The sequence below is a fragment of the Miniopterus natalensis genome, chromosome 1, assembly GCF_054644295.1.
Source record: "Miniopterus natalensis isolate mMinNat1 chromosome 1, mMinNat1.hap1, whole genome shotgun sequence".
NCBI classification, from domain to species: Eukaryota; Metazoa; Chordata; class Mammalia; order Chiroptera; family Miniopteridae; genus Miniopterus; species Miniopterus natalensis.
In genome coordinates, this window is record NC_142081.1 from 198604766 (window position 1) to 198624563 (window position 19798).

The 19798-nt window shown below is 55.2% G+C and overlaps 1 protein-coding gene across 5 annotated transcripts in view; it reads right to left on the bottom strand.

Moving 5' to 3' along the window:
- Nucleotides 1-19238, bottom strand: part of JAKMIP1 (janus kinase and microtubule interacting protein 1) — a 51010-nt gene extending 31772 nt beyond the window's left edge. For 2 of the 5 annotated variants that reach the window (XM_087817075.1, XM_016203707.2), the window contains exons 1-7: nt 19110-19238; nt 16184-16678; nt 7694-7903; nt 6795-6914; nt 3508-3654; nt 2349-2489; nt 1181-1240 (exon numbers count right to left, since the gene is read on the bottom strand). In XM_087817075.1, the coding sequence (XP_087673201.1) occupies nt 1181-1240; nt 2349-2489; nt 3508-3654; nt 6795-6914; nt 7694-7903; nt 16184-16678; nt 19110-19238 (1302 nt within the window). The remainder of the gene's footprint in view (nt 1-1180; nt 1241-2348; nt 2490-3507; nt 3655-6794; nt 6915-7693; nt 7904-16183; nt 16679-19109) is intronic. The other 3 variants (XM_016203709.2, XM_016203708.2, XM_016203710.2) reach the window with 2 other exon arrangements.
- Between the last annotated feature and the right edge of the window lie 560 nt (nt 19239-19798).

Consider the following 19798-nt stretch of genomic DNA (forward strand, 5'->3'; position numbering starts at 1 on the left):
AAATTGGGTCCCCAGAAAACATATGTCAAAGTCCTAAGCCCCAAACTTCAGAATGTGACCTTATTTGGATTCAGGGTCACTGAAGAAATAATTAGTTAAGTAACCATGAGGTCATCCTGGAGTAGGATGGACACTGACACAATGTGACCACTGTCCTTATAAGATGGCCACGTGAAGACACAGAGACACAGGGAGGGCGCCGTGTGACGACAGGTGCAGAGGTGGGAGTGACGCCATGCAGGACCAGAACAGCCACATGTGGCCAGCAAGTCCCCAGAAGCTGGAGGAGGCAGGAAGGGTCTCCCGCGGGTGTCAGAGGAGCATGGCCCTGCCAACACCCTGACGCTAGGCTTCCGGCCTCCGGGACCGGGAGGGAAGACTGTCCCGTTGTCTGAGCCCCAGCCCGTGGGGCTTCGAGGCGGAAGCCCCAGGAAACACACACGGGGAGTCCGCTTCTCTTAAGAAACTGCCACCTGCTCACTTCCTTGTAGCAGCTGGTATCGGGGCCCAGGCTGCCTCAGTCCCCACCACTCCCTACTGCCACCCTGACACTGAAGCCACATCTCAGCAGCCATTCAGCATCACCTCTGCACTGCTGTCTTCCTTAGAGAAGAGAAATATTTCTCTGTAACCATTTCTGTATCAGAAGATGAGCCAGGAGAGCAGGCCCAGCTTTGGGGGAGGTGAAAAATATGTTTACGGCTTAAATGCAAACTGAGTCTTCCCTTTACACCTGCCCCAGTTTGCTCGCTCACGTTCCAGCTTGGTCCTGGAATCTCTGTTTTCCAAGCCCAGCTCTGCTCTCAGCCACAACACTCAGATGCTATCTCCATAAATCTACACTTTCCAAAAAGCCCACCACTCCTGACTTCTCAGAACGGGCTTTAAGATGTTATAAACCAAGCCCAAGTATCCTTTCAATCCTTCCAAAGGTCTGACTACTTATGCTTTTAATTTTGGATGAGCAGCCCGAGGCCTAAACGCAGAATTCATCCATGAGTTTTCCGTGAATAAATTACGATACCCGGGTCCCGGCCATCAGTCATGTATCACTGAGTGACAGCGAGAACAGGTCTTCACCATCAAATATGCAGAGATGTGAGAGCCCCTCTCCCTGGACAACCCACCCGCAGACCTGGGTGTGGCACCAGGCTGGGTGGCTGTGCCATTGCGGGCTCACCTTGGGCAGCTTCAGGCCTTTCCCACGATGTCTTTTGGGGCGCAAGAGACGTTCTCGCTCCTAGAAGGAAACACAGCTGTTGGCATTTTCAGCCAGCCTCATGCCACACCAGCCAACCTCACTGGCTCTCTGGGGTCATGACCTGCATCACTGTCCCTCCCACCTGTTAGCACCAGGCACAGGTTTGTCCAGGCCTGACACCCCCATGGGGGCTGCTTCTCAGAGCTGAGCTGTAGAGCTGCACATTTACTCCACTCCGTAACTGGGCTTGACTGTCCCCCAAGATGCCCTGATCCAGCCAGTCCCGTCAGAATCCCGCCATCTGCTCTGGGGGTGGGTGCTGAGCACTGGGCAGTGCAAACAGGCCGTCCACTGGCAGGATCTCAGCACAGCTGGAAAGCCTGTAGCTTAGAGCTTGGGCAGAGCTGGGGCCAATCCCCAGAGGCTTCCTCCTGCGAGGTGACACACTGTATTTTGGTCAAGCCGTTTCTAGAATTTTGATCACTGGCCTTTCTACTCTTTGAAGACCCATGAATGAAGCCGTCAGGGTCCCTCCTGGGCCAGTATAACACACTCTGCTTCTAAGCTCCAACTAAAGCTCACTGCAGAGACCCCTCATTACTGGTGCCTGAGCTCCCTCCACAGAGGGCCACAGAATTCTCTGGATCCAACACTCCACCTACTGAAGGTGTCCTCACCCCCCCACTTCATCTTACACACACACATGCACACACACACGTATAGAGACACACACACACGCAGTCTTAGCGAGCCCTTCAAATTCTGGTCTGATTATAAGGTTCGGGTTTTCAAGCTCATGATCTGTAGCAACGAAGCTAAAAAGAAAAAATAAACCAGACTTCCCAGGGCCGGCGCAGGCCCACTCTATACAGGCCAAAGGACTCATTCTTAAAACTGATGCTGCTTCTTAGGGCAACAAACCAGAAGATATGAGAAAAAGAGTAACCATGGAAACCACTCCCAGGCCCAGGGATGCCATTTAGCCACGTGGAGGCTGCTCTCAGGCAGAATGAAGCAGGAAGGTGCCGGGGCTGGGATGAGCTGGGTGAGACCAGCCACTTCCGCAGCATCGCCCCGAAGCCCGATGCTGGGCTGGCACCGTGTCACTCAGCGTCACACTGAGGGTCGTCACTGGGCACAGACGTACCAGGGAGAGGTCGTCAATGACGTGCTGCTGCTCCAGCACCTGCAGCCGCAGGAACTCAATCTCCTGCTCGTCCCTCGTCAGGCTGAGGTCGTTCAAGGACGTGTGTCGCTTCAGAGAGGCCTGTGCGGACAGCTTTTCCTTCTGCAGCCAGAGGGAGAGAGCACCACAGGGCTGCTCAGCCCAAGGCGTTAGGACCCACTGGGTGCATCCAGGCACGGAGTGTGGGCTCTGGGAAATGGGATGGGAGGATGGATGGAGGGGTGATGGCCACCTGGTCCCCAAGCTGAGGGAGCGCATGGCTGCACAAGAACCGAGCCCCAGGCAAGGCTGCGGGTGCCCACTGCCAGGAGAGGGCCAGGCGGGCACTGGGGTGGGGCAGGTGTTCAAATCCAGCCTTGAACCCTGGACAAGGCAGCCGGGAGAGCACACCACACACGTCAGACACTCGCGCCTGGACCTGCGAGGGTCCAGGGAGAAGGGCATTCACCTCTGAGCCTCAGTCTCCTCAGCTGTAAAATGGGGGTGACTGACACTACTTTGGACAACGAGCCCCCCAAGTCCTCCGAGCCTCAGCGTATTCCCTAAACCAGGCTGGCGGGCCAAAATCATTTGGTCTGGCCCTGCCAAGGCAACTGCAGGCAGGACTCAATAAATTCAATAAATCTAGGAGCTTTCTCCACAGCTAATTTTTAAGTTGATAATTTTGTATGTCCCGCGAATGGTGTTATAAATACCCAGTGGCCCTTGGCAGAACCAAGGTCCCCACCCCTGCTCTAAATCCTCACTGCCGAGACCCCGCCCAGCCACAGAGACCAGGCACCGATGCTGGAATAAATGCCCGTCCCTACGGGAGCAGTCAGAGTGGAAGTCACGACCACTTTCACGCTGAGCCCCCCCGGGGGGCCGCATTCCCTGCGAGGCCCCCTGCTGTTGTTCCATCCCCTCCACAACCCCGCAGCACTGACATTTGCATTCCCATTTTACGGATGAAGAAACTGAGGGGCAGAGAGAATGAGGCGCATCTGGAGGCATGGGGCCGGGAGGTCGCGGGGCTGCCTGGCGCTCGCCCCCGGCCCGACGCCCCAGCACCGTGACTCCCGACCCGAGGCCCCGGGAGGCTGAGCAAGGCCTGTGGCCGGCAGGGTGGCCGAGCACCCACCAGCTCCACGTTGTCCCTCGTGAGCGCCTTGATCTTCTCCTCCATCCGCTGGATGCTCTGCAGCAGGTCCTCGTTCTTCTTGTGCATCCGCTTGCTCTTCTCCACGAGCGGCTTCAGCTGGACCTCGGTCTCCCGGGAGCGCTTCAGCTGCGGCCAGAAAGGGACAGAGGCCAGCGGCCTTGAGACATAACGAACGGCCGACCTCACGCCGCCGCGGAGGCAGCGGGGATCCAGCTGGGCCTTCCCCCCTTGGAACACGCTTCCTGAGCACCCACAGGGCCCGCAGACACGCGGCTCCCACACCCCGTGCCCCACCCGCACCCGAGGGCCTGGGCAAGGTGAGAGGAGGAGCCCCACCCAGGGTGGGGGCACAGATCCGCCCCCGGGCTCCCTGCTGGTCCAAGGCCTGAGCTGTGTCCACTCATCTACACTTCTAGAGGTCATGGCTCACGTCCAGAAAGGTCAATCCAGCTCCCTAGTTCTTCCCCCAGTATAGACCTAAGAAAGCTCAACACTCTTCAGACAATAGACAAGCCCTGGGCCCCCCGGTGCCAGGCTCAGTGCTGGGGGTGCGGAGATAATGCAGCCTCCAGCCCTGGCGGCTCCCCAAGTCCTCTGAGCACAGTGCCTGCTGGTGAGGGTCCTTCCAGTCTCACTCGTCTGACCAGCACCGGGGGGCCCTCCATGCCCAGGCCCTGTGCTGGGGCCCGGGTCAGAGATGACAGGCAGGGCTGCCCAGCCAGCAGACGGCGAAGATGGCAAAGACACGGGAGACAAGCGGGTGGACGTTCCAGGTGGGCACTGCACATCCAGGGGCTCAGATCCGCCAAGAGCACGGCTCGTCCATGAGCCTTTGCTCAGCGCCGTGGGAACACAGCATGTGGGGTGGGTGGGAGGGGGCTGCGGGGGCCTGACTGAGGGAGCCCGGGAGCCATCCTTTGGTCTCCATCGAGCCTGCGCAGGAGCGCCCTGTCGTCAGGTCTGCCTCCTCGGACGATCGGTCACTCTAACTGCTGGGTGGAGGCCAGTCGAGTGAGACAGACGTGAGAAACAGCAGCAATGGGGGATGCGGAGCCACTCCTTTCCTACTGAGCGGCGTCCTTGCTGACACGTTCATTTTCCAGCTACATGACACTGGCCGAGGTCTCAGCCTGTTTCCTCGCCCATAAAATGGGAAACTCGCCATGTGTCCAAAACAGTGGGAAGCCCTTCCAGGCCTCCTCCCTCATTCCACCCTGACCACAAACCTAGGAGGGGCCCCATCCCTGGCCCCATGTCACAAAGAACCTAACCCCAAAGGGGTGGGCAACGTGCTCAAGGTCACACAGAAAATACTGGAACCAAGAACTGTGCACAGGGGCTGACTTCAGACGCCTGCTTTTAGTCACCAGGCCGTGACAGTTAAGACACAACGCTCCTCTGGTGGCCCTTAAAACGTAAAATGTAGCTTCGACCCACACGTCCTACTTCCAGAGACCTACCCCACAGGATTAAGGTACCAGTGAGAGAGAGAAATGTTTCTTCCACGTGGCACTGTTTATAACAGCAAAGAAACCTGAAGCAGCCTGAACCTACACTGGCAGAGGAGCGGCTGGGTAAGCCGTGGCGTGTCCACACAGTGGGGTGCGATGCAGCCACCGAAGAGACCCAGGCGGCTCTTCCCGCATCGACAGCGATGCTGCAACTGCCGATCAAGTGACATAAGCAAGATGCAGAACAAAACAGGGACGAGGGGAATCCCGTTTTCTAATCACAAACTAAACAAAAACTCTCTTGGTGGCGTCGATATGTTCGCATGAGCATTAAAAAATACGGGAGCCCGGCTGGTGTGGCTCAGTGGTTGAGCGTCGACCCACAAACCTGGAGGTCACAGTTCGATTCCCATGGGTTTCGGGCTCAATCCCCAGTAGGTGGTGTCCAGGAGGCAGCCGATCAATGACTCATGATTGATGTTTCTATCTCTCTCTCCCTCTCTCTGAAATAAAAAATATATATATTTTTTAAAAAAACATAGAAGAACCTCCTCAAACCACAGACAAGCCCTGGGCCCCTCATGATGAGGGGTGACCTCAGGGTGTTAAGATGGAGACACTGGCAGGCTGATCAATGTTTACTTTAAACACTTCAGTGTCGTCTGCCGCGTTTCAAGCCACCTGTGTTTGTCTCTGACCCTCGTAAGTGAACAGTCACGCGGCTCATGGGGAAGCGCTTCTGTCCACCAACGCCTAAGCGAAGACGTAACACGAGACAGACGGTCTCGCTGGAGCTATACGAAAACACGCCTTTAAAACTACCAGGAGGAAATGAATTTATTCTGCTCCTTTGTACTTAACAACACATTTCATCTCCCATATTTTTCAAATATTATAGATACACTTATTTTCATAATAAAATTTAGAATAATCAGAAATATAATGAGGCATATGTCAAGAAATTTGTGTGTTGACTACACTACAGAAAGATTGGGTTAGCTGTTTATCTAGCTGATGTAAAGGTAGTTAAGAAATTGCTATTTTGCCCGGCCGGGCGTGGCTCAGTGGTTGAGCATCGACCTGGGATCCAGGCAATCGGGGTTCGATTCCCGGTCAGGGCACATGCCTGGGTTGTGGGCTTGATCAATGACTCTCTCATCATTGATGTTTCTATGTCTCTCTCCCTCTCCTTTCCTCTCTCTGAAATCAATAAAGATATATTTAAAAATTTTTTTAAAAAATTGTTATTTTTACTAGAGATTATTCTTTAACCAGAAATCGATGTTCATTATTTTAAAAATTGGAAATCGGTCAGCTCTGATATAAAAGAAAATAGATAAGCAAAACATAAAAATTATCCTTAACTGTACCACCGAAAACAATTTCCCGTACCCAAGATGACAATGTATTTTTGTTCTAGAAATTGCTCTCATCATTGTGACCCGACTTCCCGGCAATTAAACGAGATGGGCACGGTCACTCTTACTGACTGCCCACGACCACCTGTGTAGCCGTCCTGGGGTCACTGCCCCGCGAGCGCCGAGAGGGAGGCGTGCGCTCCGTCTCCAGCTGCGCTCTGGGGGGCACCCGGTGAGCACCCAGTCCCACCCCACTGACCCACTCCCGAGCCAAGGACAAGCTTCTGCAGGAGCACAGGGCGGCCAGGCTGCCCGGGAGCACGCGCTGGGTGCTCAATCAGAAAAACGAGGGAGCTCAGGAGCCCGGGGCTCTGCCGTGACTGCCTGTCGGACGCCCGGCTGCGCGGCCCAGGTGGCCCTCGCCCCCCACACGGCACCACGCGTCCCGGGCGGTTACCAGCTCGTTCCTCTCGTCAGCCAGCAGCGTGTTTCTGTCTTCCAGCTTCCGGATCACCGAGTTCAGCTCAGCAATTTTCAGCTGAAACCGCCTCACGTCTCGCTCGTCCATGTGTTGATCCTAAAAGAATCGAGACACGCGTGTGCGCTGAACAGGGAGCGGCTCCGAGCTCCGGGACCCCCCTTCCTAGAGGGGTGGCTGCCCTGCCCGGGGACCTAGCTCCCCGTTAGCGCCCGGCCACGCTGGGCTCCCAGGAGCCCACTACGCGGACGAGCCCTCAACCCTGCCAGCTACTTGCAGAAAGACTTCACGTCGAAGGTAACGACACTTCAGGCCCACCCGCGGCTCCCAGGCATCGAATGTGGTCTCTGGGGACCTTCGAGCTCAAGCCCTGCCCACGGGGTGTCTCTCAGGAACACCCGTGCGGACGAGCCAGCACCCTCGGCAGGGCTGGCTGCGTCCACCTAGCTTGCGGTGCCTGCGTGTAACGCGCGAGACGCGGGGATGTGCAGCGAGAGGATGCACGAACGCCCGAGCGCTGCTTCCGCCTGCTCCGCGCCCGCTAAGTACCACGCTGCTGCCCCAAATGCCCGTCTGCTGGCCGGGCGCCCCCTCAGCGTGCCGTCTTGACCGGGTCCCTCTCTGTGCGCCTAGCGCACACCCTGCGCTGACGCCTTCATTTCCCTTCTCAACCGGAGGCAGGGGGAGACCCCCGGGAGCAGAAGCCGCGGGCTGTCCGCCTCGACGATCCCCAGCGCCCAGCACAGGGGGACGCCGGGAAACTGGAGGGGGGGCCGAGAGAGGGCAGGGAGATGGGCAGGTGCGGGGGGGGGGCAGGCACGCTGGCTGGGACAGTGACCAGGGGAACCACGGGCGGGGGGGTCGGCCTGCGCCCTCACCTGGGCACCCATGAGCTCCGCCAAGTCGCCAGTGCCCGGCGGGAGCTCCCTCTTTGGGCTGCTGTGGTACCGCTCGGCCTCCTTGACCTGGACCAGCTGCTCGTCCAGAGCCTCCTTCTGGAGCAGCAGCTTCTGGGTCTGACCGGCCTGCACGCCGAGCTCCTTCTCCAGGGCCAGGATCACGCGGTCCTTCCCTTTGATCTCGTCCATCTGGCGGAGAGAGAGGCTCAGCCGTCAGCCGTGGGGGCTCGTGGGTGGGGAAACCTCCCCTCGCTGGCCCGAGGCCGTGGGGAAGGCGACGCGGCTCCGCGGACCCAGGTCGGCTGAACTCAGCAAGCTCGGGACCGAGACACACAGACACACAGGCACACACACAGACACGCACACACACACACGGCAGCCCCCGCCCAGCCCTGCTCCCCACGCTCAGAGGAGCAGAGAGCGATGGGTTCAAGGACCTACAGAGTCAGCCAGACACTCACCTTTGACGTTTGCCGAGGCCCATGCCCCACTCACCTTAATGAAATAAACCCTGGCCCTCCGGCCCCTCCGGCCTCCAAAGCTGACTTTCCACGGAGGGGGCTGCTCCCCTCGCCTCCCACTCACACCCTCCACCCGCCACCAAAATAGCTCCTGCTAAGGTCTCCGAGCCCACTGGACACTTTCTGTCCTCTCGCCCTTCTCAGCGGGACAGTGCCACCGGCCCCCTGCTCCGTGACCCTCTCGCGCCCTGCGATGGCTCCTCAGTTCCCGTCTCCTTCACAGACTCGCTGCCCTGGCCGCCATCAGAGTCTGCGGTTTCCCAGGCTCGGCCCTCTTCCCGGCCTGCACCCCTTCCCCCGGCAGCCAGGCCCTCGCCCGCGACAGGAAGCCCCTCACGTGCAGTTGACGTCACCATATCCCCCACCCTGACTCCCCTGAGCCACACAGTCACAGAGGCAACTGGTTGCCTGGTGTTCCCAAGGACCTCGCCACGTCCGCCTGTGAACCCCGCTGTAAGCTCCAGGCCGCCCGCCCAGCCTCGCCCAGCATCCCCCGAGGAAAACCAGGGGCAAAGGGGCTCAGCCCCAGGGCCATACACTTCAGCCAGCTCTGGGCACAAAGCCAACAGCTGGGACCCTGCCCCAGTGAGGGCGCTGTGCCGGGTATTGTCTCCCCTGGCCCCCAATCCAGGTCCTTCCCAGAACCTGAGAGTGTGACCCATTCAGAAATAGGGTTGTTGCAAATATGAGTTAAGATGTGGCCACACTGGATAGGGTGGGCCCTGGTGACTGGTGTCCTTGTAAAGCACAAGGGACACAGGGACACACAGGCACAGACAGACACAGGGAGAGGCCATGTGAAGATAGAGGCAGAGACCGGAGCAATGGGGCCACAACCCAGGGGCGTCAAGGATGGCCAGTCACCACCAGAAGCCGGGAGAGGCAGGAAGGACCCTCCCCGGGGGCCTTCAGAGGGGCCCGGCCCTGCCGACCGACACCTTGACTCTGGACTCCTGGCCTCCAGAACTGGGAGGGAATCCGTTTCCGTTATTTTATGCCACTGAGCTCACGGCCATTTACTAAGGCAGCCCCAGCAAACCAATACAAGTGCCTCTCAGCACACTCAGTGTGGGAAATTCGAGTGGCCTGTTACCTGAAAACTGACTTCCAGCCACACGCCGTGGACTCAGGCACAGGCCTCCATGGCATGGGACCCTGGTTAAGCCTCGGCCTGCGCTAGCCGCCCACGGAAGCTGCTCGGATCCCCACCCCTCCTGCTGCGGACTCCTGGGCAGGATGGGCTCTCTCTGACTTAGCCACAGCCTCTGTGACATGGAGACACTGAGAACACTCTAGAACCGACTGTCTGTCTGTCCAACTGTGGGGAGGTTTATCAGCCACGGAAAGAATTCAGCGCAGAGCCTGGCGTATTACGATGCGATCAATGTTGGCTGCCAGGATTACTCTATTTTAGCTCCTGGCTAACAGAAGCCATCCTATTTAAACAACAGGCCATTAGAAAGTGATACAATGCAACTGGGATTATAGGAGGGAAATGGTCCCCCCAACATCCAGATGGGGAGCTTTTCAAAAAAAGTCTACTGTTCCAACAAGCTCTGAGTAGCCTTCCTTTGGAAGAGAAACGGATGCCCTGCTTCCCTCCACATCCCCAGCCTCCCCCAGGATAATCTCCTGGGCCCCGCCAAGGGTGTACCAAGTGCAGTTTCTCCTTCAGCAGCCAGTGGCAGAATATGCCCGCTGCGCCCCCTGGTGACCATCCCCCCGCAGCGCCCGCTTTGACCAACTCTGCGGGGCCGGCGGCACCTTCCCCGCGGCAGGGAAGAATCCTCAACCACACGGAAGACAAGGCTGCCACTGCAGATGCCAACCAGAGGCAGTAAGAACTACGTGAAAGGAGATCATTATTTTAAATACTCAGATGTGCTCTCACTAATTCAACAAATACTGAGCTGGGAAACATCTGAGCAAAACAGTTCAGGGCCCTTGGCCCCGGAGTTTCCATTCCAGAGGGGGAGGGAGCCAAAAACATGACAGAAAAGTCAACACCACAGTGGATCAGAGAGTGACTGGTGCTAGGAGGAAGAATAAAGCGGGTGCCAGCTGGGTGGTGTTGCAAGATAGCAGGTGGGGTTCCAGTCTGTCCCCCTCGGCATCCAGGCCACACTTCTGCGCTGCACTAGCTCCCCCCACAAAAAGCATCGCAAGCACGTCGTCTCCGGAACCCCAGACTCTCCCCCTAGAGGAGCCCCGATCCCCACTTCTAGTCAGTTAGCAGAGGGCTCACACCCCATCACATGGAAAAGTTTCCTAGGAAACAGTTCCCACTAGTGGAGGGGGCGTCCCAGGAATCGATGGAGCCAACATTTTCTAGGTTGTCACATTTCCCCAGCCAGAGCCCGGCGGTGCCAGGCTTGCCAAGCTCTCGCAGCTAACAGCGGGCACTCTCACTATTTGTTGACTTTGTGTCTGGCCCCCAGGAGAGATCCTGCCCTCAGGACCCCGATGAAGAGAAAGTCTCTGACACTGAGCTTCCCCAAATCACATCCCCAGAGCGTGCGGACGTGCCCCAGTTGCCCGGCTGCATCCATTACCCTTCTCCCACACTCCCAGTCTCAGCACGTGGTTTAGGAGAGGGGCGGGACTGAAACATCCCAAGTTCCCAGGGCAGGCTCTGATTGGCTCACACCACGGACTATCCCCTAGGACCCTCCTGTTTCTCCTTAGGAGCTAAGAAAGAGCCTCTCTCACTGTCTCTGGACTGTGTTACGTGAGGATGTGGGGTGTGGCATGACAGCCCAGAGCATGGGGCAGAACAGAGCCCAGAAACCTGCATCCTGGGTTTCTGCCTGAACCACTGGAACTGCCTGAAGCTAACACTACCCCTTCTGTTATGAGGACCGACACTAACAGTTCCCAGGCTGGTGTGAGGTGGAATTTTTTTCACCAACCAAAAGATCCTGATGGACAGAGTTCAAGAAAGAATGTGAACCGGACGATGACTATCACGCCTTAGATGCGAGTGTGAGCTCAGGACTACATTTGTACTAAAGAGACATGCTCTCTGTCTACAAAGACCCTCGAAGTAGACATCATTTACCCCCATTTACAGACAAGCTGGAGACCCAAGAGGAGAAACTGCCACGCTGTAGTTAGACCATACAGACTATGATTCAAAGTCAGGTCAGCCCCCCCAGAGCGCTCACGATGCCCTGTCTGCCCACAGGCACAGCATCAGTCACTTCCCTGCTGTCACATCCACAGGAACAGTCATCTCAGTGAAAACCTGGGCTTAGCTGGCTCCAAGCACACCCACCGATTTGTGGATAGTTTTGTGAGCTGCTCTTCACTGCAAAGTTTGGGGAATGAAAGGATGAAGCAGGGGCTGCCACCCCAACATCCACCCTCACTCTCCTCCTTGGGACCTGTAGCCCCTAAATAGTGTCCCTCAAATTTCACGTCCCCAGGAAAGTCAGGATGTGACCTCATTTGGAAATAGGGTCTTGGCAGATGTAATTAAGGTCATACCAGATGAGGGTGGGTCCTAGATCCACTGACCAGCATCCTTATAAGAAGAAGGCAAGACACAGATACAGGGAAGGAGCCAGCCATGGGGAGGCGGAGACTGAAGCCAGGGACCCTGCTGGTTCCCAGCCACCACCAGGAGCTGGGAGAGGCGGAAAGGATTCCTCCCCGCAGCCTTCAGAGGGAGCCCGGCCCTGCCCACACCTTGATTGTGGACTTCCAGCCCTCACGTGGCTTTTTCCCGGGGTTGTGAGAATTAAGTGAACTAAAAAGTATCTGGCAGCCGCTTGTAGTTTCTGGAACAGGATACCTGTAAAATACGTCCCTCTATTACAGGAAACATTTATAGTCAAGGTAAATACAGTGGGGAAAAACAAGCATTAGCATAAAAAGAGACTGAGCTTAATTGAAAATGTACCAAGAATCTGGGGTCTGTTTCCATTTCAGCACCGAACAGAAATGTCCCCAATTCAGGTCTTCTCAGTGTGTGTGGTTTTCCCCTGCCAGGGCCCACTTAGAACACAGTGAGAAGAACAAATGTCCATTTCTCCTGTCATCCCGCAGCTGAATGTCACTCCCCTGGCAGCCTGCTGCTCACGGCAACCTCTGTGAAGGCGGCTGCGGCTCACTTTCTCGTCAGCTGGATGGGATTAGAAGTGCAGGAAGGCGTCCAGACTCCCCTCCCACAGTTAACACGCCTCTTAAGAAAAGGCCAGGAGAGAGGCAGCTACGGTCAACCTGGGCAGGAACACTGCGGCTGCTGGACTCATTCCTCAGACCAGTCAGGATTAGTTCTGGTTGCATGAAACAATGACTCCCGCAACACATGGGGGCTTAACATCTGGAAGTTATTTCTCTCTCACATACAAAGTCTGGTAAGAGCCACTGTGGGACTCCCAGAGTAGTGAGGGCCACAGGGGCCTCCCAGCTTTACCCTCCAAAGAGGCTCTGGGATGTAGTCATGATCCTCATGGCCCCTCATGCCCACAAAGCACCAGCCATCACATCTTCATCCCAGGTGGGCAGTAGAAGATGAAGACAGTGAAGAAGGAAGGGCATGGGGTATTCACTTAAGAACTTTTCTTTTGGGAAATTCCATATGTCTCCCACCTCTTTGGCTAGAACTCACTCAGCCTCACCTGCTGCAGGGGGCTGGGAAATGCGGTCCTTCGGAGGGCTCACAGCTCCTGATCAAGTCGGTGTTGCACTTTGCTGGACTCTGAGGGCTGCCAGGCTCAGTGGCTTAAAACAAGTGACCAGGCCCAGCGGCCTAATACAACAGGCATTTATTCTTTCACAGATCATTGCTAAAAACACAATTTATCTCTGTGCATTTACTTTCTATCCGTAAACCTTGTAAAAGTTGCAAATTCTAATGGTCTGCAGAGTCTCCTGGAGTCTCTACATCACAATCCCAGCATCTGCAGCTAAAGCCAGCTTTCCTTCCTGTCCATCCGATCTTTAAAACTTTATTTCTTCTTACCGTCCTGGGTATTTAAGGTCCTCATCGGTGCAGTAACTGCACAGAAGTGGTGGTAGCTGACATCGCGTCTTGTCCTTGAATTTAGGGGGAATAGTCACTATTTCATCAGCATGTCAGTAGTCAGCAGATTTTTGATAGAACCCTTTTTCAGATTAGGGAAATTCCGTTCTATTCCTAGTTGGCTGAGAGTTTATAGCATGAGGTTGAATTTTATTAAACGCTTTTTCTGCATCTAGTAAGATAATCATGTGGTTTTTCCTTATAGTCACCGATTTTAGAATATTAAACCAATCTTCATATTCCTAGAATAAACCCTACTTGGTCACGACTTACTAGCCTTTCTGTGGATTGCTGGGTTTGACTTAATAGCTTAGTAATACCTTTATGTCTTTGTCCAGAAGAGATCACCTAAAGGTCTCCTTTTCTTAGACCATCATTCACTGGCCTGGGATTAGACTTACGCTGGCTTCCTAAACTGGGTTAAAATACATTCCCAATTTCTCAATTTTCCAGAAGGGTTTGTGTAGAATCAGTTCAATTTCTTCCTTAAGTACTCAGAACAATTTACCTGGGAAGCCATCTGGGTCTAGACTTTCCTTTGTGGGAAAATTATTCATTACAGATTTAATTTCTTTAATAGCTACAGGACTGCTCCAGTTTTCTATTTCTTATGGTGTCAGTTTTGGTAAGATGCCCTTATTCAGAGAATATGCCCGTTTCATCCAAGTTTCAAGTTTACTGGCATCTGCTGTTCATAATGTACTCTCATTGTCTTTTTATGTCTACAGGAGCTGTGGTATTTCCCATTTTATATTCTTTATACTGGGGACTCAGCGTGTCTTTTCCTCTTCATCAGTATCGGTGCGGGTTTATCAATTTACCAGCTTTCGTTAACTTCTGAATGTGTTGGTTTTATTTACTGATGTGCCTCAGTGATCCCTGCTCTTTACCATCTCCCTTGATTTACCTCGATGGAGTTTAATTTGCCCTTTCTCTTTCTTCTTGAGATGGAAGCTTAGTTATTTGATTTTTAGCACTTCTTTTTTGGCTAAAATAAAGTCTGCTCTAAGGACTGATTTAATTACAACCCACACACTTTGAAATGTGCTCTGTTTAGGTGAGCGGCACATCCCCTTGGAAAGAACGGTATTCTGCAGCTGCTGGAATCCTGTCTTCTGTCAGTTTAGTTCAAGGTGCTTGTGTTGCTTAAATTGTGTGTCTTTATTGATTATTCCCTGTATGTTCTTTCACTCGATGAGACAGGTGTGCTTGTCTCCACTACATCTGTGGATGGGTCTACTGCTCCTTTTCGTTTTTTTGGTGTTTTTTAAAAAATGTTTTTATTGATTTCAGAGAGAGGAAAGGAGAGGGAAAGAGAGGTAGAAACATCAATGATGAGAGTCATTGATCGGCTGCCTCCTGCACGCCCCCTACTCGGGATCCAGCCTGCAACCTGGGCATGTGCCGTGACCGGGAATTGAACTGTGACCTCCTGGCTCATGGGTTGATGCTCAACCACTGAGCCATGCTGGCCAGGCTCCTTTTAGTTTTGATAATGTTTTTCTCTTATACATTTTGAAGTTTTGTTAAGTGCATTTCTATTGAGTTGATCTCTTTATTATTAAGAATCGTCCCAACTTGTGTTTCGTTTTACTTCTTGCCTTAAAGTCTTTGATATTAATACCACCAGGCCAGCGTTTTTTGTTCCTGTCCATGTAGCATATCTTTTCCATCCCTTTAAGCTCAGTCTGTATCCTCATAATTAAGATGTATCTTGTAAACATCACTGTTGCGGTGGTTGTTGAGTCTAGTCTGAGAATCGTAGTTTCCTTGGGTTTTGAGTCTCCTGCACCACACAAGTTCAAAGTCTGGTACATGCCTTGAGGGGCAGCCGGGTAGTGTTTGTTGCAGGTCCTGCCCCTCTGAGGAGCTTTACTCTCAAGTGCCATATGGCTGTGGGAGACATCACTCTGCCTTTCCACCCGGCTCACTGCCTCTCCATCACCCGAGGACTCACTGACTAGTCTACCATGCAAACGGGCCTAGTGTTGGGTGCTCCTCCAGTCTCCTGTCTTTATGACCAACCCTGAGAGATGCCAATAAATCCTGCTCACCTCTCTAAGCTCCCATGAAATCTCACTGCTTGGCAAAGCCCCAGCCCCAGCCCCCACCCAGGATCAGCAGATGCCCCCACGGAAGAAAGTGGCTGGTCGGCTGGTCGCTGGCAGCCTATCTAGAAAGTGCTCTTGCCCTTCCCTTTGAAATTCTAGCTCTCTTAGACCCCACAGCTTCCCAGCCCCCCAATCTCTAAATATATGACTGTCTGCAATTTAGGTTTCTGTACTTACTGCAACAGGATGGATGGCCTGTCCCGACCTATCATCAAACCTTACCTAGAGCTGTAAGTCTGCTCCTGGTTTATTAATTAGGAATAAATAAACGCCCAGGACTCTGATCTACTATCACCGTCCTTTCTTACGACCTTGTCCGCTCTCTATTAACTTCATTTTACAGGTGACTCACTTGTACTTCGGAGCGGTTCCGTGATCTACCCAGGATCACACACCTAGTGAGAGGAGACCTGCCACCCAAAGCCTCCTCACCACCCCTAAGACAGCAGGGTCTCTGCTGGAAGGCCTGTGCCCAGACGGTGCCAGGAGCGCAGTGGGTCCCCACCACTCCGAGTTCACGGTAAGTGCATGCGTGCGGGAAGGAAAGGTGCGTGCATGCAAGCGGGAAGGAGAGACGCGTGCATGCATGCAAGCGGGAAGGATAGGCTCGCGCGTGCAAGGGGGAAGGAGAGGCCCGCGCGTGCAAGCGGGAAGGACAGGCGCGCGCGTGCAGGAGGGAAGGACAGGCGCGCGCGTGCAGGAGGGAAGGAGAGGCGCGTGCACGCAAGCTGGAAGGAGAGGCGCGTGCACGCAAGCTGGAAGGAGAGGTGCGTGCATGCAAGCGGGGCGGGGCGGGGCGCGCGGCACGTACCAGCCTGCGGATGTCGCGCTCGCACTCGCGCTTGATGCGGTGCACCTCGTCCTGGTGCTCCTGGTAGGCTGCGCGCAGGTCGGCCGCCTTGGTCTTGTCGGCCTGCATGCAGTTGCTGAGCGCCTCCTCCGCCTGCTTGCGCGCCGCCTTCAGCTCCAGGATCTCCTGCTGCAGCCGCAGGCGCTCGCCGTCGAAGCTCTTGCGCGCCTCCTCGCGCGCCTCCGCCAGCAGCGCCGTCTTGACCTTGTCGGCGGCGCCGTCGCGCAGCACGTTGAGCGTGGCCTGCAGCCGCTGCAGCTCGCCCTCCTTGATCTTGGCCGTGCGCGCCGCCTCCTGCTCGTGCTGGCGGATGAGCACCTCGCGCAGCGCCTGCAGCTCCTTGGTCTTCTCCTCGTGCAGCTTGGCCCTGAGCGCCGAGATGTAGGCCGTGTGCCGCCGCTGCTCCTGCTCGCGCTCCAGCTTGGCCTCCTGCAGCCGCTCGCGCAGTTTGCCCACCTGCAGCGGAGAGAGTGGGCCAGGGTCAGGGTCAGGGTCTGGGTCAGGGCTGGCTCTCCGGCCATGCCCAGACGATACCTCCCCACATACCTTTGTGCCTACCAGCCCGGAGACCGTCCTGGTCCCCACACTCCAATTCCACCTTCTGCCACCTCCAAGGTCGTGACCTTCATCTGCCCCACCCAGAGTCTCTCCTATTTTTTTTTTTTAATATATCTTTATTGATTTCGGATTGAGGAAAGGAGAGGGAGAGAGACAGAAACATCAATGATGAGAGAGTCATTGATCGGCTGCTTCCCGCATGCCCCCGACTGGGAATCAAGCTGCAACCTGGGTATGTGCCCTCACCGGGAATCGAACCCCAATCGCCTGGATCCTAGGTCGACGCTCAACCACTGAGCCACACCCAGTGGGGCTCTCCTACTATTTTCTTGAGATTTTCCCTAGAGGTGGAAAAACATCTGAAGTTGGAGAAGAGCGTTAAGCCTTTGACTTCCCTTCCATTCAGAGATTTACAAGGAAGGACAATTTATCAGTCACAAAACTTGCTTAGCAGAAATCATCTCTTACTAACACTGAACAAACTTTAAACCAGGAATATATTTGCAGTGCCCATGCACTGGACCCTGGAGCTAGAGAAGACGGGTAGGGGGAGGTGGAGAGGTCCAGGAGAGGAGGAGGAGCGGCTGCTACCCCCCGGGCTGCGGGCTCCCACGCATCCCCCACATTGACCTCTCACAGCCCCTGGAGGGAGGGGACACTCTGTTTTGCCTCAAGGCAGCTGAGGCTCAGAGGTGCTTTGGTGATCTGCCTGGGCAAGGGGCTGCCAAGGGGCAAAGCCAGGCTTCACCCCAGGTACCTGGCCCCAGAGCTGGTATTCCACAGATGCCAGGCTGCCAACCCCACCTGAGTGCATTTGTGCAATCAGCAAACAATTGAAAATGTTATTCATAAAATGTGCCAAGGGAGTGTTTTCCAATACACTCCAAAACGCTCTGACCTTTCATTTCAAATATCACACAATCCACACATTCCCCAGGAACCCTTTAAGATCCATGCGTTTTCTAAATTAATACCACTCTCTCCCAAGAATGGGAACAAATGGTCTCTCACGGACACACAGCTTCCACGGCAAAGGGCAGCCCTTGCCCCAACCACACTGTTTGTAACATACCAACACGGTGAAATTCATTTCAGGTGAGTTTTATAATGTCGGCTGAGTGTTAATAAATCCTTACTCATAACAAACAGCAGGGAAAAAGCACATACAACCAACCAGGCAAAGACAAGATCGACACCCCTCACATCAAACAGTCACAATCACAGAGACAAACAGGGACGGGTCAGTCCCAGGCCCCCCTCGCCCGAGGGCTGCAATCAGAGTCTTTCCCAAGGGACTGAGCACCAGGAAGCCAGGACTTCACTGCACGTGAGTCTCAGTGAGGGACTAAGTGCTCCCGGCGCTCTCCTTTCTAGGAGGCAGCGCCATCCTGATTTTTGGTCAATGCTGCCAGTGATTTGGAGCAAGAAGGGTGGGATCGGGTCATGCCTGGAATCTGCACTGATGAGTGTGTTTCCCTCGGCCAATGACTGAACCTCGGGATGGCTCACATGATGTGCCAACTGGGCAGGGCCGTGGTACCAGGTTATTTGGCCAAACACCAGTCTAGATGTTGCTGTGAAGGTGTTTTTTAGACGTGATCAACATTTACATCAGTAGACCATGAGCAAGGCAGGTCACCCTGCATAACATGCGTGGGCCTCACCCAGTCAGAACCACCCCAACACAAAGGGGGGGCAGTGCCCGGGCACCAGAGGCCAAAGGGCTTTTTATTGTTTCCCTTATATCAGATCTTTAGGACACCGTGTTACAGGTGAGAAAATGAAGGTTTGGAGACTTTACATCACTTGTCCAGACCATGAAGCCAGTCAGGAGCCAAGGTGAGGGTGAAGCCAGGTCTCACTCCCACTGCGACAGGCTGCCCATCATGGCTGCCCTTCAACTGGACACTACAGTACACCTGGTGCCCGATCAGGCCCTGCACTGCCTGGCTCGAAAGCTCAGACCCACCCTCGGGAGCAAACAGAGCGGGCTCCCTGCCGACCTCTTCATGCCCTTCACCTCTTACGTCCCGCCACAGGCCCACCAGGTGGGATTATCACCACCCCACTTGTAGGTGAGAGAAGTTCCCCAGGGAGAGTTCAGTGGCTGGTCCAAGGTCACAGGAAGAGGTGAGGGCCTGGGATTTGCACCCAGGCGGTATCTGTACCGCCACTGATGTTAGACATATTTTAACCAGGGGCTCAGGCAGGTGGTGTGCCCAAACCACCCCAGCCCAGGAACACGCCCTCCAGACATACCCCAGGGGCAATATTGTCCCCGGGGAGTTCACAGTCCACCCTCTGTCACGAAGAGGCCTTGCCCTCCCACCTTGCTCTTTTCCTGCTGGAACTCGATCTGGATGCTGGTCAACTTGGCCCGCAGCTCCTCGTTGGCCACCTGCACCGCGTCCGTCTCCATCTCGGGCTTCTCGCCCTTGCTCCGGCCTTTCTTAGACATGCTTCCTCTCGGTGAGATGCTGAGAGTCCACGTTCACGCCCGCCAGCCAGCAGGCGCCACCACCAGCTCCGCCCAGCTAACCAGTCGTGCAGGGCTCAGCTCGTCCTCTGCGGAAACCACCATCACTTGTGATCCTGGGGGAGGAGGAAAGCCCGGTTAGCAGAGGGAAAGAGAAAGAGGGAAGCCCGCGTCCCCCTGGCCTGGGGCACTCAGATGCAAAGGGAGCGGCTAGCTGAGGCCGCCCTCGGGGGCCAGGCCTCTGCTCCTCAAGTCGCCACCCTGCCATCCTCACGCTCATCTGGTGCTTCTCAAACGGAGGCAGCATCAGAACCACCTGGAAGCTTGTTAGGGCACTGAGGCCTGGGCCCACCCCCGAGCATCTGAGACGGCGCCACCTGACTACCCTGCAGACCCTGGTCTGCAAGTGTCAGTGAGGCTCAGCCACCCGGCGCTTGTTAAAAAGGCAGGTCGTGGAGGGGCAGAGTTGGAAGCTCGGGATGTGGTAGGGCCGGGGAATCTGGAGTCCTTTCCGCACGCCCAGGTGATTCCAGAGCGGGGTC